The sequence below is a fragment of the Spea bombifrons genome, chromosome 4 (assembly GCF_027358695.1).
Source record: "Spea bombifrons isolate aSpeBom1 chromosome 4, aSpeBom1.2.pri, whole genome shotgun sequence".
NCBI lineage: Eukaryota > Metazoa > Chordata > Amphibia > Anura > Pelobatidae > Spea > Spea bombifrons.
The window spans coordinates 75,837,935-75,853,010 of NC_071090.1; the positions used below are offsets into that span (position 1 = coordinate 75,837,935).

At 40.1% G+C, this 15,076-nt stretch overlaps 1 protein-coding gene across 1 annotated transcript; it reads left to right on the top strand.

Annotated features, from left to right (window-relative positions):
* The first annotated feature begins 6,411 nt into the window (after window positions 1-6,411).
* Window positions 6,412-12,364, top strand: COMMD4 (COMM domain containing 4). The gene is made up of 8 exons (XM_053464772.1): window positions 6,412-6,453; window positions 8,196-8,267; window positions 9,700-9,765; window positions 9,855-9,894; window positions 10,332-10,451; window positions 10,865-10,945; window positions 11,427-11,597; window positions 12,244-12,364. Exons 1-8 carry the CDS (start codon window positions 6,451-6,453, stop codon window positions 12,282-12,284), a joined length of 594 nt encoding a protein of 197 aa, XP_053320747.1. The 5' UTR covers window positions 6,412-6,450; the 3' UTR covers window positions 12,285-12,364.
* The last annotated feature ends 2,712 nt before the right edge of the window (window positions 12,365-15,076 follow it).

Below are 15,076 nucleotides of genomic sequence, written 5' to 3' on the forward strand. Positions count from 1 at the left end.
TGCAAGAAGAAGAGCTGACCTTCTTTATCTAAATATCGGAACATGGTAGGAAGAGTAGCTAACAATCTATATACAGATAAAATGAAAAGAACTAGCAGTCTGTCTTTAATAAATATGATAAAGTTGGAATGGTTGGAGTAGTGCAGCTACAGATATCTCACATTTTTATCTCTCTGCATATGCTGTTCTGCCTGTTTTGGTGTAAACTCCCAAACGTAGTCAGGTAAACCTGAACCAGATGCTGTCTTAGTCTAGCCAGTAACTCCACATTCCTCGTGCCTGCCCTGTAAAAAAAAAAAAAAAAAAAAAAAATAAAAAAAAAAGGAAAAGATCGCAATAAACAAACAAAATACCCCCACACTACTCACACTACCTTCATCCGGAATATCTGAACCTGGGGGCAGGACCAGCAGACACTGGCCTGGCAACTCCCGCATGTCTCAGGCACCTGAGTCAGGAATCTGTGATTACCACCTGGAAAGAAGCTTAAAAGACACCTCTTGAATCTTACTGGATAAAGAACCCTTATGTGTGATTAAAATTTGTTTTTCCAGTCAGTCTCTGTAAATGTAATTACCAAGTCCCTCTCCCAGAGTCTTAGAAAGAAGGGAGGAGCATGCCTGTCTGATCACAGAGCAACATTTTTTATAGGCTATACGGTAGGGTTTCTGACTCTGTAGCACAAAGTAGAGCCCTGCGCAGGACTGCTTTTTTAATCCCGCTCCCGCCCGCTCCCGCAATGTGGGTGTTCCGCTCCCGCCACATTTGTGGCCAATCCTGCCCACTCCCGCCACATTTGTGGCCAATCAAGCCCACCTCCTTACCTGAACTGCAGATTTCCTGCGCAGTCCCGCAAGGCTGCCCTCGAGTTGCTCCCTCACAGCGTCTCTTCTCTTGCTCTTGAGGTTTGGCCCGCTTGAATCAATTGGGGATAAGAGAGTGTTTAACTCGCCCATACCCGGGAGGAAATCTGGATTATAGGAAAGTGTGTGTAGAAGGCAAGCCCAGACCCAGAGATCGCTGAGTTAGATACTATCCCCTTCCAAACCCCCGAGGATAGCGGCGGCAGTTATGTGCGTTACGCAACAAGTGGCTGGATAATGGACCCAAACCAAAGGCAAGGGGCTACGAAAGGGGCTCTATCTGAACCCATAATTTACTGGTGGGGATAGACCACTCCACTATTCTCCGCAGATGAGAAGCCTGCCAATATGGTGCACACAAACCCCCCATGGGGACATGGATGGGGAGCGTCTGGAACAAGTAAAGAAATCTTGGCAGGATCTTTATCTTCTCTACACCCACCCTTCCCAACCACATAATATATGGCACAGACCAGTGATGCAGGTCAGCTTTGACTTGCCGCAGCAAAGGTAAGACGTTAAGTTCAAAAAGGCAGGCAAGGTTAGTGGGCAGGGACACCCCCAAATATTTAAGAGACCTTTTGAGAGACGATGGAAGGGTTCAACACCCTCACTCAACGAAATCCATTCTTTAATCTGGAATCTAATATCGATGGAGAAAATTACTGCTAAACTACGAGAGAAATTCCACAAATTTGAAGCCATATGGGGCCCATGGCTCACGGTATTCTCCGAGAGGACAACAGTTCTCCCTCTGGTATACCTATGAGCGCTCCTGATGATGCACCCGGGAATATGTTCACACCAAAACAGTAGCGTACCTAGCGGGGGGGGGTCCGCACCGGGTGCCGCTCATCAGGGGGGTGCCAACTTGCCGGCACCCGGCACCCCTCCAAAGACGGAAAGTAATGTCCGCCGCTGGAGGAGAAGGCTCGCAAGGGAGCGGTATCGGGAATCGGCTTAAAATCACTCAAGGGAGCCGGAGGTCTGTTAAAGACCTCCGATACCGCTCCCTCGCGATCCGCGCGGCAACTGCTGCTGTGAGCCGGGGTTTGTTGTCAGATCCCGACACACAGCACTGAAGCCGCGCCCACCGCCGTCCGTGCCCTCTGAACCGGAAGAAGACAGAAGAAGAGGAGCGAAGAGGAAGAAAAGGAGCTGACTGCTGTTAGAAGAAAAGAGGAAAGGTAGGAAATCATTCAGTGAGAGTGGATTGGTATGTGTGGTATGTGTGGAATCTGTGGATTGGTATGTGTGGAATCTGTGGATTGGTATGTGTGGATTGGTATGTGTGGAATCTGTGGATTGGTAACTGTGGATTGGTATGTGTGGATTGGTATGTGTGGAATCTGTGGATTGGTAACTGTGGATTGGTATGTGTGGAATCTGTGGATTGGTATGTGTGGATTGGTAAATGTGGATTGGTATGTGTGGAATCTGTGAATTGGTATGTGTGGAATCTGGATTGGTATGTGTGGATTGGTAAGTGTGGAATGGTAAGTGTGGAATGTGTGGCTTGGTATGTGTGGAATCTGTGGATTGGTATGTGTGGAATCTGTGGATTGGAATGTGTGGATTGGTATGTGTGGAATCTGTGGATTGGTATATATGTGTGGATTGGTATGTGTGGAATCTGTGGAATGGTAAATGTGGATTGGTAAGTGTGTGAGAGTGATGGGTGTTATGCTGTACCATTTCCAATGTCTTTTTCATTATGCTCTAAAGTACATCATAACTCCCATCACTCTATACTTTTCCATACAGTGGCAGAGCATGATTGTGTGAATGAATTGTGTGAATGAAAGTGAATTAGTGAGTGACTGTAAAAGTGTTTGTGTTACTCATAGGTGTATAGTTGATTTGTCAAAAAGGCAAAGATGGTATAAGCAGGGTGTTTATGGGACAAAGATGGCACAGGTAGCGTGTTTATGGGACAAAGATGGCGTACACTCAGCTGTTTGGGAACAATGCTGACTCATGCTGGGCTGTTTGGGGGCAAAGATGGCACGTCCTATGTGTGTGTAACTTGGGTGCTGGTCAGGTTCTATGTGGGCAATGTGGGCGCTGTTTTTTTTTGGAGGGTTATTAAAGAAAGCACTATTATATGTTCAGTAAATGTTATTTAAACGTATTTATTTTACTTATAAGTTATTAATTTATTTTTTCAGATTTCTTGTTGTTTACAGTTGACATACAGTTTACAAATTGGTGCAATAAATATTCTTGCCAACATAATTTTGTAGATGTCTTTACATTTGGGGGGGGGGTGCCACTTACAGGATCCGCCCCGGGTGCCAAATACTCTAGGTACGCCCCTGCACCAAATTTTTTTTTCTCCCTGTCCTCTTTCCTTCCCTATGTGTGTAAATGTATTTGTCTGACCGTGACCGCACATCTTGTAACACATGATATCGATACAGTGTTATGCTGCGAAACAATTGATTTGGATTTGTCTTTCCTTCTACAATTGCGAATAAAAAGCTTTAAACAAAAAAAAAATAATATAGAGCTGAATCTTGAAACAATAAATCATCCATTTCTAAAAATAAAACAAAAAAAGAGACGAACACCAGCAAAAATGAAATAGCATTTTCACCTCTGATTCCAGCTGAGTGGCTATGTGAACCCCCTAAACCTCAGATTTTCTGAAATTAATCTGTAAATTGGAAAAGGCATCAAAAGCCCTAAATTTACATTCATAAATATGTATTAAGCTACCACATAACTTTACGCATAACTTGGTGGTGGCAGCGTATTAACAGTCTGGTGTGGTTTTTGTGGTGTGTTTAAAGGTTAAGCGAGTGAGCAAAGGGCTGGTATCTTTAACTCCTGCGCACCCACACCCTATGTGTCCGGTTATCCGATAGCTCACCGTGACAGCAGCCTACTGCTGCGGCTCTGTATCTTGGTCCTATACGTCTCCTAGCAGCTTTCTAACTGATCTACTGGTTCTGATCTGGCTTGTTTGTGACAATCCTCCTGGATACCTAATATGGTAATGTGTCCTTCTGTTACCATCCTGGCTGGCTTGACCACGTCTTATTGCCTGAGGGCTTCCTGCCGTGTGCCGTGGTCTCCAGTACCCCGCCAGTCCAGCTACAGAGTCCTGTCCGAGGTGCCTGTCCCCTACTCTGAGTCTAAGGTGCCATCAAGCTTCTACATTCCTCAGAAGACTTCAGCTGTGTTTCCAGACACAGTGCCCTGTAAAGAGACTTGACCTGATCAGGAAGCACACCCCAATATAGACCTTTCCTATATATCAAGTCTTGTGTGTGTTTTCTCTTAGCCTGTCTTTACCTTCCTGTCGGGTATCATGCATGGATACAAACAGACCTCCCCTGCAACTGGATTTCTACCAGGCCTGCTTACCTGATGGAGCTTCTAGTGATGTCCTCTCTCCTGGTCCTCCAATCAGGGGAGAGGATGTCACCTGAAGCTTCACCATTTTGGAGGAAGTTTACACAAGTATATCTTAGGGCAAAATGATGGAGCTTACGGTGACATCCTTTCCTCCGATCTTTCCCAAGATGCTAGGGCCCATAGTCTGTAGACTACAAGTGCATTCCTAATAGCCTCTTCATCCCTCAATGACTTGGGTCTTTATTCTAATGTTATCACCTTATCCCATTCCCGTAATTCTATACCACATTCCGTCAGACTTTGTCCGTGTTATTCTAAATTCCCAACTATTCCGAGATGAACAGAATCATTCCTAATGCTTTTAACCAGCCTGCAAGATCAAAACAGTTCTCTATATTGCCCTTGCTACAATCAACTCATCCCCTCCTACCAAATATATTGTAAGCTTGCAAGAGCAAGGCCTTCTTCTCCTTCTGTTAATTATATTTAAAGTGTCTTATTTACTTTTACTAAAGTAACAGCACTCCTCATAAACAGTCCATCATCCTGGGGACTTCACCTCATGAGTTTCTCCTCACATCTACTATAATGCGGAAGATTTACTCCCCAGACTACTTCCTCCCCCAAGCTTTGGTGCCCGCAGCTAGATACAAACAGGAGTGTTTGAGGGCTTGGACATTGTGCCTTCTTATTTTAAAATGACAATAATAAAAGCTATTTTTTAACACCTTGACGACAATTGATGGTCCGAGCATGTCACGCACTAACATCTAGTTGGTGACAATTGACATGCCAGGACCGTCAATTGACAGGTGCAGAAAGCGAACATAGATAGCTTTCTGCACCTGTCAATTGATGGTCCTGGCAGTGTTGCTGAATGCCTCAACATCGATGCATCAGGGGCCATGTCTGGCCCCGCCCCGGGGCATCAACGTCCATGATACACTGTATGGCGGCAGACACCCGTTTTAAAAGAGTTTAGGAGGCAATCAACGATCACTTCCTAAACTTCAATGATTTTGCCAGATGGCGGTGCGTCCTTTCAAAAAATAAAGTTGTTGAAAAAGTTTCTTAGAGGGTCTCTCCAGACTCTTCTGAGAACTCTGGCTCCACCTGCAGGTTGAATACAGGTACTGTAAAATATATATATATATATATATATATATATATATATATAAATAATATTATGAGTAAGTCTTAAAAGCGCTTTATCTTCAAACAATTCTTGCATGGAAAGAGTTAAAATACTGGCATGTTAAATGCCCATGGGGTGTCTACTGTAAAATGTATGATTTGATGGGGTAAATTGCATTGGCCGGGTTTAAAGCCCCAGTGGAAGTACCCGGCAGCAGCGGAGGTTGTCTAGGCGCATCGCGCAGACATTCAGGGCTGCCAGAGAGGAGGCACCCTGTGGGGGGCTAAATGAAGGAAGAAAGAAAAAAACACGCCTGCCCAGGCGTTGGGTAATACGAATTGCGCATCCCTGACTGTACACTATTGTAACTGCGCTACAAAATCTGCTGGCTGGGTATGTGTGTGTCTGGTTATGTTAGCACGTCTTGGTATGTGTGTGTGTCTAGGCATGTTAGCATGGGTATCTGGGCATGCTTGTGTGTGTCTGTGTATGTTAGAGTGTATACTGTCTGGGAATATTAGTGTGTGTATGTGTCTGGCAATGTTAATGTACACAAAGCGGAGTGCAAAGCCTTTCTCTAAATGTAAATCTTGTTGGGGAAAAAAGGCTGTTTAGGCCATGAAGGGATTAATTTTGGCATTTCCAGCAGTGGCACCTGCAAATATAAGCAAAAAGAAATAATTAGTATTGTAAAATGTGTTTTTTCACTTTTCCATACCCTAATGCTAAGAAATATTGTGGTATATGTATGAATATGTTTTTTTATAACAAAAGCTGTACTAATTGTGCACGCTAAACATGAAAACATAAAGTTTAAACAAACGTTTAATAAAAACGTCACAAAAAAATAAAAATTTTAGGGTAACGCATTCCCTTGGGATTGGCTTCTATTAATTTTCTTAGATGTATTTTAATTAAATACACAACTGTATATGTTTGCACAAATGAGTAATGGCATATACTTGCATGGAATTTGCCATCTTAAGTTTACTATAGTGTCAGTTTGTCAATAAAGTTAATTGAAAATGCTTCTCGTCCCATACCACGTGACTTCCCTGTCATCAGACAGGAAGCGTAAAGGCTGCTGGAAAGATGGTGAGGTTTTGTTCATATTCGTTTATATATTCATAAAAATGTTATACAATAAAAATAATAAGATTATTCATTAATTATTTGTGCTACACGGCTCTGCCTAGAATAACCCACCCTGTTAAAGGGTCCGACTGATTTGCCATACAGCCCTACCACGAACATACATATTAAGGTACTTGGTAAGTACTTTAATATGGATACTATGCTTTTTTTTTGGGGGGGGGGCACAATTCCGCAATTCTGTAGTTCAGGAGTGTGAGCTAATAAAAAAATGCTTTAAATGACTTGTTTCATTTTTTAATCTGTGTGGAATAAAATAACATGGTGTCTTCAGGTCTAATGTGTTTGCAATGGATTCATTAGCATGTGAAATTTACTTGTTTTTCCCCATTTCACAGAGACGATATTTTGATTTAAATGCTTTGCCATTTTCTGTATCTGGCAGTTAGGTATTTAAGGTCAATATGCAGCTCTTCAGCTGTTGACCAACTACAAGCACCATAATTCTCATCTGTGAATACCCAGTCATGAGAATATCTAATGGCAGAGCTGTGACAAACTAATCATTGCATTCTTTTTAGGACTGTGCTTAAGTAAAGTGATGAAAATATATAGTATTGTAGACAGAATGCAGCTTTTCTCATCCGAGTGTGTGGCCTTTTGCAACTAGGAACTCTAATAACCCCCTGCTGATGGTCTTTTGTACAAATCATATATGGTAGGGCTCTATAAACCCGGGGCTCCAGGGTATGCTGTAGTGTCAATGCATATATGTATAGTGCTAGAGTCAGTCTGTGAGTGAGTGAGTGAGTGTGTACTGTAGTGTCAGAGTCAGTGTGTGTGTGTGTGTATATAAATATATATAAGTGCTAGATTCAGGGTATGTGTGTACTGTAAATGCCAGATTCAGTGTGCATGGTCTTAGTGTGTGTTTTTTATGTTTAGAGGTTAGCCAGTGTGTGTGTATGTTGTTGGATAGTGTGTGCATGTATGGTGTTGTATATGACATTAGCATATGTGTGTATGTCAGCGTAGAGTGTGTGAATTCGAATTACATTACCATGTGTGTACATGAGTGTAGAATGTTAGCTTGTATTTTTGTAAGGTATTTGTGAGCATAAGATGTCAGCATGTGTGTCTGTTAGTGTGTGTAAGTGAAAGCATAATGGTTAAACATACAAGCTTGAGTCTTTATGGTATAAAATACTCCTATTCATGAAGTAGTTAACTGCAGTAACATACAAAGTGGTGCAGCACTGACAAAAGGTGTGTTTTATCTTGTATTGCCCCAATAAACACCCTTTAACTGAAGACCAGGGGGTAATATATGAAAAGAAAAAACATGATCGGAGAAGAAAAAATTGGCTGACACCATGATCCAAAACAAATTTGTCCACCCCTGATAATATGGTAATAGTAACTCTTAAAATAGATTAATGTTCTTTTAGAATAAGAATGGAATCTAACCCACACTCTGTAGTGTTTATGTGTGAAAGACTGAGCAGAGGCATTTGGCCCCACATTCTTCCATGATCTGGCACAGTTTCAGAATGCACAGAAGTAAGTTGCATTACCCAGGCATGCATGTATATGTGCAGAAGATCCAGCGATGTTGCCTTTGAGGAGACAGGCAGCAGACACTAGAGAATATACCAGTAACAAGCCAAATTTTACAGGAAGGTGGTCACCGGTGGTCAAGCTCCATTGGTCAAGTCAGAAAAAGTTAATGTGTTTCTCTCTTTCAGAGATTCCGGTTTTGTGGTGATCTGGATTGCCCTGATTGGGTTTTAGCTGAAATCAGTACTCTTGCTAGAATAGTAAGTATTTATTGATTTTTAAGGGGAACTCCCACCATATTTTATATCATTTAGTAACGTTATTGTTAGGTAGTCCCCTTCTCATAAGCCTCTGCTATTTGTAAAGTTAGTTCTTGTGATTTGGAACACGTTACTTCCTGCTTTACATGTGATGCAGTGTTGAACATATTTTTTTATGTTTTGAAGTATTTATCCCGCAAATGGTGTGAAATGTCTTTACCCCCTTAATGACAAAGCCCATACATGTACGGGCTCAAAATGCATTGTTTTCAATGGGTTTAAGGACCGCCCGTTGTCCTTTTTGTGTTTACACAAGCCACGTAATTTCACAAAAAAGCAAAATGTATGGCTGCAGTTTAATTATATTTGATAAACATCACATATTATTGTTCTTTAAAATGTTATTTGTGTAGTGTGGCTTTAACAGCAATCTGTACCAGGGATACACAGACTGATGGCAGAACGCCATCTAGTGGTGAAGTCAATTATAGAACAATTTAGGCTTAAGAATCCCAGTCATCATTAGAAAACACGGACGCGCTTCTTTTCTGAAACGTGCTCCGAAATTCTTCATCAAACATGTTGAGATCCTCTTTATGCTTAAATATTCCGTTTGGTAAATACCCCAGCAATTTAGTGGCATGCTCTTTGAGAAGTTTCTGTCTCTCCTCTTCAATAATCGCACGACGGAGTGCTTCTCTTCTTCCTTTCTCTTCCCTTTCTTGAAGTTTGCGTTACTTGTCTGCAAATAATTGTTGCCGTCTATCTTCAAGTAGTTTCTCTACAGATCTCCTGTGCTCAAGTTGTTTCATCCTTCTCTTCTGTGCATTCATCTGTTCGATGTAGTCATCCTCTGCGAATTTGGCCAGCATGGCTTGTCTGAAAGCGTCCTCTTCAAACATTTTGCAGTTCCAATAAAATACAACAAAACTATTTTTAATGGGCTTGGTAGATACTTGGTAGATACTTTCTGCCTGTAGGTACCATAATAAAATACAAAATCTGTACCAAAATTCATTAAAAATTAATAGTTAATTAAATACCACATTGCATAATATATTCCATTCAGAGACTATTCCACTTCTAATATAATTAGAATTTTAAAGCACTTGGCACGTCTGTTAGTGTTCAATAAATAAAAATACACATACTTGCTTTGCTTTCCATCATTTTAATGTTAGGGCATATTATTATATGTAATTCTTTGTGGTGGTTTGTGGTGTGGTGTGGTTCTCTTATGTCAAGTAACAAAAACAAAAAAACTACTAAAATGACAACAATGGAATAGAAAACAAAAAAGAACATACATTTAAATGTGCATTAAATATTTTCTCATTTTAGGGTACATTTTTAAATGTCTTGTGGTGCTTTTATACCCTGTGATACACCCCTGTTTTCCGAGCTCACATTATTTTTGTACTTTTCCTCTCAGTCCTCCATTAAGCTGAAGCTGATTTGTGCTCAGGTGCTAAAGGAACAACTTGGAGAGAAGATTGATGTAAGTTATTTGGTAGAGTGCCATGCTTGGTGACTTTCAGTACATTGACTGACCCATTGTGTGTTTTTTTTTGTTTTTTTTTTTAACAGTATGAAAAGATTTTGAAGCTGACATTAGATGCTCGTTTGGGTGAGAATGCTTGTTCACAAGTGTTTATTTTTTTTTTTACACTTTTTCTAAGGTCTTCACTATGTTTTGAAATATAGAAGATCTTTCAGACCAGGGATCCGTCATGTTCCCAAATATACTTTGCAATTCCACATTTTTTATGAACTTATACAATGCCGTTAAGATAAGCAACATACAGTATATGGTTTAGAAAGGCACATTTTGGTTATAATATGAAAACAGCTTGTTCTCTTGATTTGTTTCTTCAAATTAGGTTATTACACTTTGCTGTACATTTACATTGTTTAAATGCTCCCATATTGTTAAACGAAATATCTTCAAAATAGTTACACTGATTGCAGTATAAAAGGCACACGTTACAACTGTTTTTAATAAATGTATTAAATTATAGAAAAACAGTGTGGCAGTTCTCTCAAATGTTTTTTTTTTTTCTGCAGAGTCTGGCGATATCAAAGCCACAGTTGCTGTCCTGTGCTTTATTCTGTCAAGTGCAGCCAAGCACAATGTAAGCAGTGACAATTTGTCTAGTGAGCTCCAGCAACTGGGACTGCCAAAAGGTGAGATTGCTAGTCGTGTGAAGTCATCCAAAATAGATCAAACATTTCATATCTCTAAAATGCAGTTAAAAATACATCAAATGCATATTTATTTGCATTAATCTGAATCCCTTATACACATTTGCACTCTATCGCTACCCTTTAAAAGCCTGTTGGTCTGCTACTCTGTAAAACCTATATGGTATGGAATATATGATATGAAAATATTTTCCATATTTGTTCAGATATGAATCTCAGAAGTTATGCGATCTAGAAAACAGAACACTGTGAGCTGGAAGTAGAAGATCTTTCGTGCATTTCCATAACATTGATAAGCAGATATACATTTTAGATATGTACACGGAGGCATAAATAGGGATTTTTATTTATATGCTACAAAATAACATTTTGAGATCCACCATATTATGTTACAGAACATGCTGCATCATTATGTAGATCTTATGAAGAGAAGCAAAATGCTCTGCAAGAGACACTGAGGGAGAACAGCTTACGATGTGAGTATTAAACCGGATTTACCACTAAGTTTGGGATCACTTAGAAATGTCCAGTGTTTTTGAAAGGAAATCAAATTTTGTTTATTAAAATAACACTAAATTGATCAGAAATACAATGTAGACATTGTAATGCAGTAAGTGACTATTGAACCTGGAAACAGCTGATATTTAATGGAATATGGGCATACAGAGGCCCTTTGTCAGCAACTATCAATCCTGTGTTCTGATGGCTAATCCAAGTTTTAAAGGCTAAATGATCATTAGAACACACTTTTGCAATAATGATGGCACAGCTTGAAATGTCCTTGTGTGTAATATATATTACACACACTCACCTTATATGTTTTATCTGAATTTTTTGCTAAACAGTTGTACTATTTTATTGCACCCCCCCATATCCAAAGGAAAAAAAATGTAACCTTTCCATTCTCTGAGGCGTGTTAGAAAGTTGTGCTTCTTTGATCTCTCTTTGTCCTTTTAGTGATGCGCTTGTCCTCGCTGAGCTGGCGAGTTGACCAGACGCTTAGCTCTAGTGTTGTACAGCAAGTGAATGAGCCACTTGTGCACCTAAACCTATGTGTGACCGATACTTACAGTTCCAAACCTGTCACCGTTACTATGTCTGCCATGAAACTAAGAGTACTATTGACAGGTAAGATAAGTCATTGTCATTGTGGGTTGAGATGTATAGAGTAGAACAATGTTAAGGATTGGAAATTAACCTTATGTTCATTTATAAAAGTTAAAACCAATAGACAGACTAATGAATAGTTTTTGTTTGGTGTCAAGTTTAATGACATTAGCGAGTTACCATTTGCATAGACAACACTGCCCAAAGCTTTAGTCTGATTAGATTTGCAACTTTGTTCCATTAAAGGATAAGTAAATGTTAAAAGTTATGTAAAGGAAGATCCATTTGTATTTAGGAAATTCTATGTATTCATTTAAATATACCTTTGTCACTTCTGCCAGCAACTAGGACATAGTTTGTGTTCTCTATAAGAACAGAGAATGGTACAAAGTTCCAGCTGATTAGACCATTCCATGTAGTGCTATGGTGATAAGGACATTTTCCAAATCGCACAAATTGAAACTATAACCTCCAAAATCTCTTGCATCTGGTGGGTGACACCCAGGCCTACCCTGTGGATTTGCAGAGTTTTTGCTGTACTTTTTACAGTATTTTGAAAATATTTCCTGTTTTTTAATGCAGATTTAGCTTAATGCAGTTTTCTTCCTCTAATGTTGATGGCTGTTGTGACCATCTGACAGATCAATTAACTTTTCTCTATTTGTAGAAATGAAGCAAGCCTTGGAAATTATGAATGCGCTAAACTAAGACTACTAAATCCACAATTCTTCGAAACAGATTCTGGCACAGGGAGACCTTGCTAAGAATGATGGAAGAGAAGATTCCAACTTGTGCAGTACTTTATAACGTGAGCTGTACCATGCCTTGTATCTAAGGCAAGCTTGGTGGATTGTTTGGATTTTGTGGAGCTTTGTAAGTCATTGCCTGCAGACCTGGTACATTTTTTGTAAAGTTTCCCTGTGATTCTGCCTATAATTGCTGAAGTTGATCCATATGTGCCAAGATCAGAATATTTGGCTGAGGAAGTAGACTCATCAAACATGGCAGATTGAGAACTAAGTTCCTGTCTATCTGGAAATCACAAGAAGTGTCGTTGACATAAGAACTATTCCATATATTGCTTGCTATCAGCCTTGGCTTATAACTTCAATAAATAAAGAGCACCTGCACTTATTAGCATTCAGTAAAATGCATTGAAGGCAATAGTAAATGTTCTAAAATATGCATTAAACAAACATTTTTGAGACTTTTTTGTAAATAAAAATGTTACCTTATAGATATGACCGCACACATTTTTTCCTATTTTGTTGCATTACAAGCTGGATTTAAAATTGTGTTTTTGGGCATTTGTAACATTTGATTTACACAACAAGCCTACCGCTTTGAAACAAACAAAAATTAAGACAAAAAAAAACAGAAAACTTGAGCGTGCATAACTATTTACACACACATCTAGGCACTGGGATTTTTCCACATTCTCCAAAGCAAAACTGCTCTTGCTCGTTCTAGTTGGATAGATTCCAATGGTGTACATCAATGTTTGTCATACCACAGATTCTTAATTGGAATGAGGAAAGCTTTGACTAGGCCATTCCAAGACATTTAAATTTTTCCTCTTAAACAACTCGAGCATTGCTTAAACAGTATGCTTAGGGTCTTGTCCTGCTGGAAGGTGACCCTCCGTCCTAGTCTTACATTTCCCTGTATTTAACGTCATCCATCATTCCTTCAATCCTGACCAGTTTCCCAGTCCCCGACTATGAAAACCATTACCACATTAGGATGCTGCCACCTCCATGCTTACTGTGGGGCAGGTGTTCTTGTGGTGAGGTGTTGGGTTTGTACCACCTCATCTCATCGTCTTATCTGACCAGAGTACCTTCTTTCATATGGTTGGGGAGTCTCCCACATGCCCTTTGGTGAACAGCAAATGTGCATGCTTTCCCCCCCCCCCTTTAAGCGGTGTTTATATTTCTGGCCACTCTCCCGTAAAGCCCAGCTCTGGACAGATACCTGAATCTCTGATATGGAGCTTTGCTGCTCATTCAGTTATCTTTGGTCTCTCTGTTGCCGCTCTGATTATTACCCTCCTTGCCTGGTCCGTGAGTTTTGTTGGGCGGCCCTTTCTTGGCAGGTTTGTTGTGGTGCCATATTCCTTCCATTTAACGTCTGTGGCATGTTCAAAGTTTTATAACCCAACCCATATCAACTTTGTCCCTGACCTGTTTGGAGAGCTCCTTCATGGTGCAGCTTGCTTGGATGTGCCACTTGCTCAGGGGTGTTGCAGACTCTGGGGCCTTTCAGACCAGGTGTACATATACTGAGATCATGTTACACTTAGATTGCACACAGGTGGACTAACTAATCATGTGACTTCTGAAGGTAATTGGTTGCACCAGATGTTATTTAGGTGCTTGATAGCAAACGGGGGTTGGGAAATACATATGCATGCATCACTTTTCCGTATTTTAATTTTTAGAATTTTTTTTGAAAAAGTTATTTTCTTCATTTCACTTCATCAATTTGATCTTGTGTATGTCCATTACATGGAATACAAATAAAAATCCATCTTAATTCCAGGCTGTAATGCAACAAAATAGGAAAAATGCCAAGAGGAGTGAATACTTTTGAAAGGCACTGTATATGCTTCAACTGGAGGCAATATTATATCCTGCCATGCGTCCTTTTATATCTGTCACCAGTAGGTTATGATCTGTATCCATGCTAGGAAAGTCCAAGATGGCAACCCTGCCATAGTGATCTTATTGTGGTATGGATTTTGGTAGGACTGAATCCTGGTTGGTTTGACTTGGCTAATCAGAAGCATGGAGTGGGCTATAGCTGTAATTCTCAGTTGCGTTACGAAAGTACAGCCACAAAGGCCTAGATGTTAATGGTCCAGTGTCTTGACAGCTCCTGATAGCTGTCAAATAAACAGTCAGTATATAGTGGAATTTGAGCTTTATATGTTTGTTTCTGCCATGGGCTGTAGGTGATGGAAGGTAGCTAATGTGAATCAGGAAGTGGAAGGCTGAGGGTCATGAGAGTAGTACTGAGTGAATCCTTCTTGGCATTTATTGTATTAAGTCAGTGAGCAGCTATGTCCATTGAATGTGTGTTTGTTGATTGTGAGAATGCTTGAGGGGAAGATGAGGTTTCTTTGTGTAAATTGTATAAACAGTGAACTACAGCCAATAATAAATCTATCTCTAGTTGTATCTGGAAAGGATATTCTTCTGTAGTTTCCCTTGGCTGCCGTTGTATTAAAGCTAAATATTTTGAACAACTGAATATTGGTTATTAATTCATTTGTTTTGGAGCTCTTATAATAAAAAGCTAAAACACCTGTGGCATGAAGTGAAGGGATTAAGATTGTGATGGATGAGTCCAGCACTCAGGGCCGGCCTTAGGGGTGTGCGACCTGTGCGACCGCACAGGGCGCCATGGTTGCAGGGGCGCCTGACCGGGACTTAGATTAAAGCATCGTTTTTTTTTTTTGTTTTTTTTTTTAAACTTTATTTAACATCATTGATGTTAAA

Excerpts from the sequence above, each read along its gene's own strand:
- COMMD4 (XM_053464772.1), top strand. Across the intron at positions 8,268-9,699 it reads TCAGTACTCTTGCTAGAATA|TCCTCCATTAAGCTGAAGCT; the intron begins GTAAGTATTTAT and ends TTTTCCTCTCAG. Across the intron at positions 10,946-11,426 it reads GAGGGAGAACAGCTTACGAT|TGATGCGCTTGTCCTCGCTG; the intron begins GTGAGTATTAAA and ends TTGTCCTTTTAG.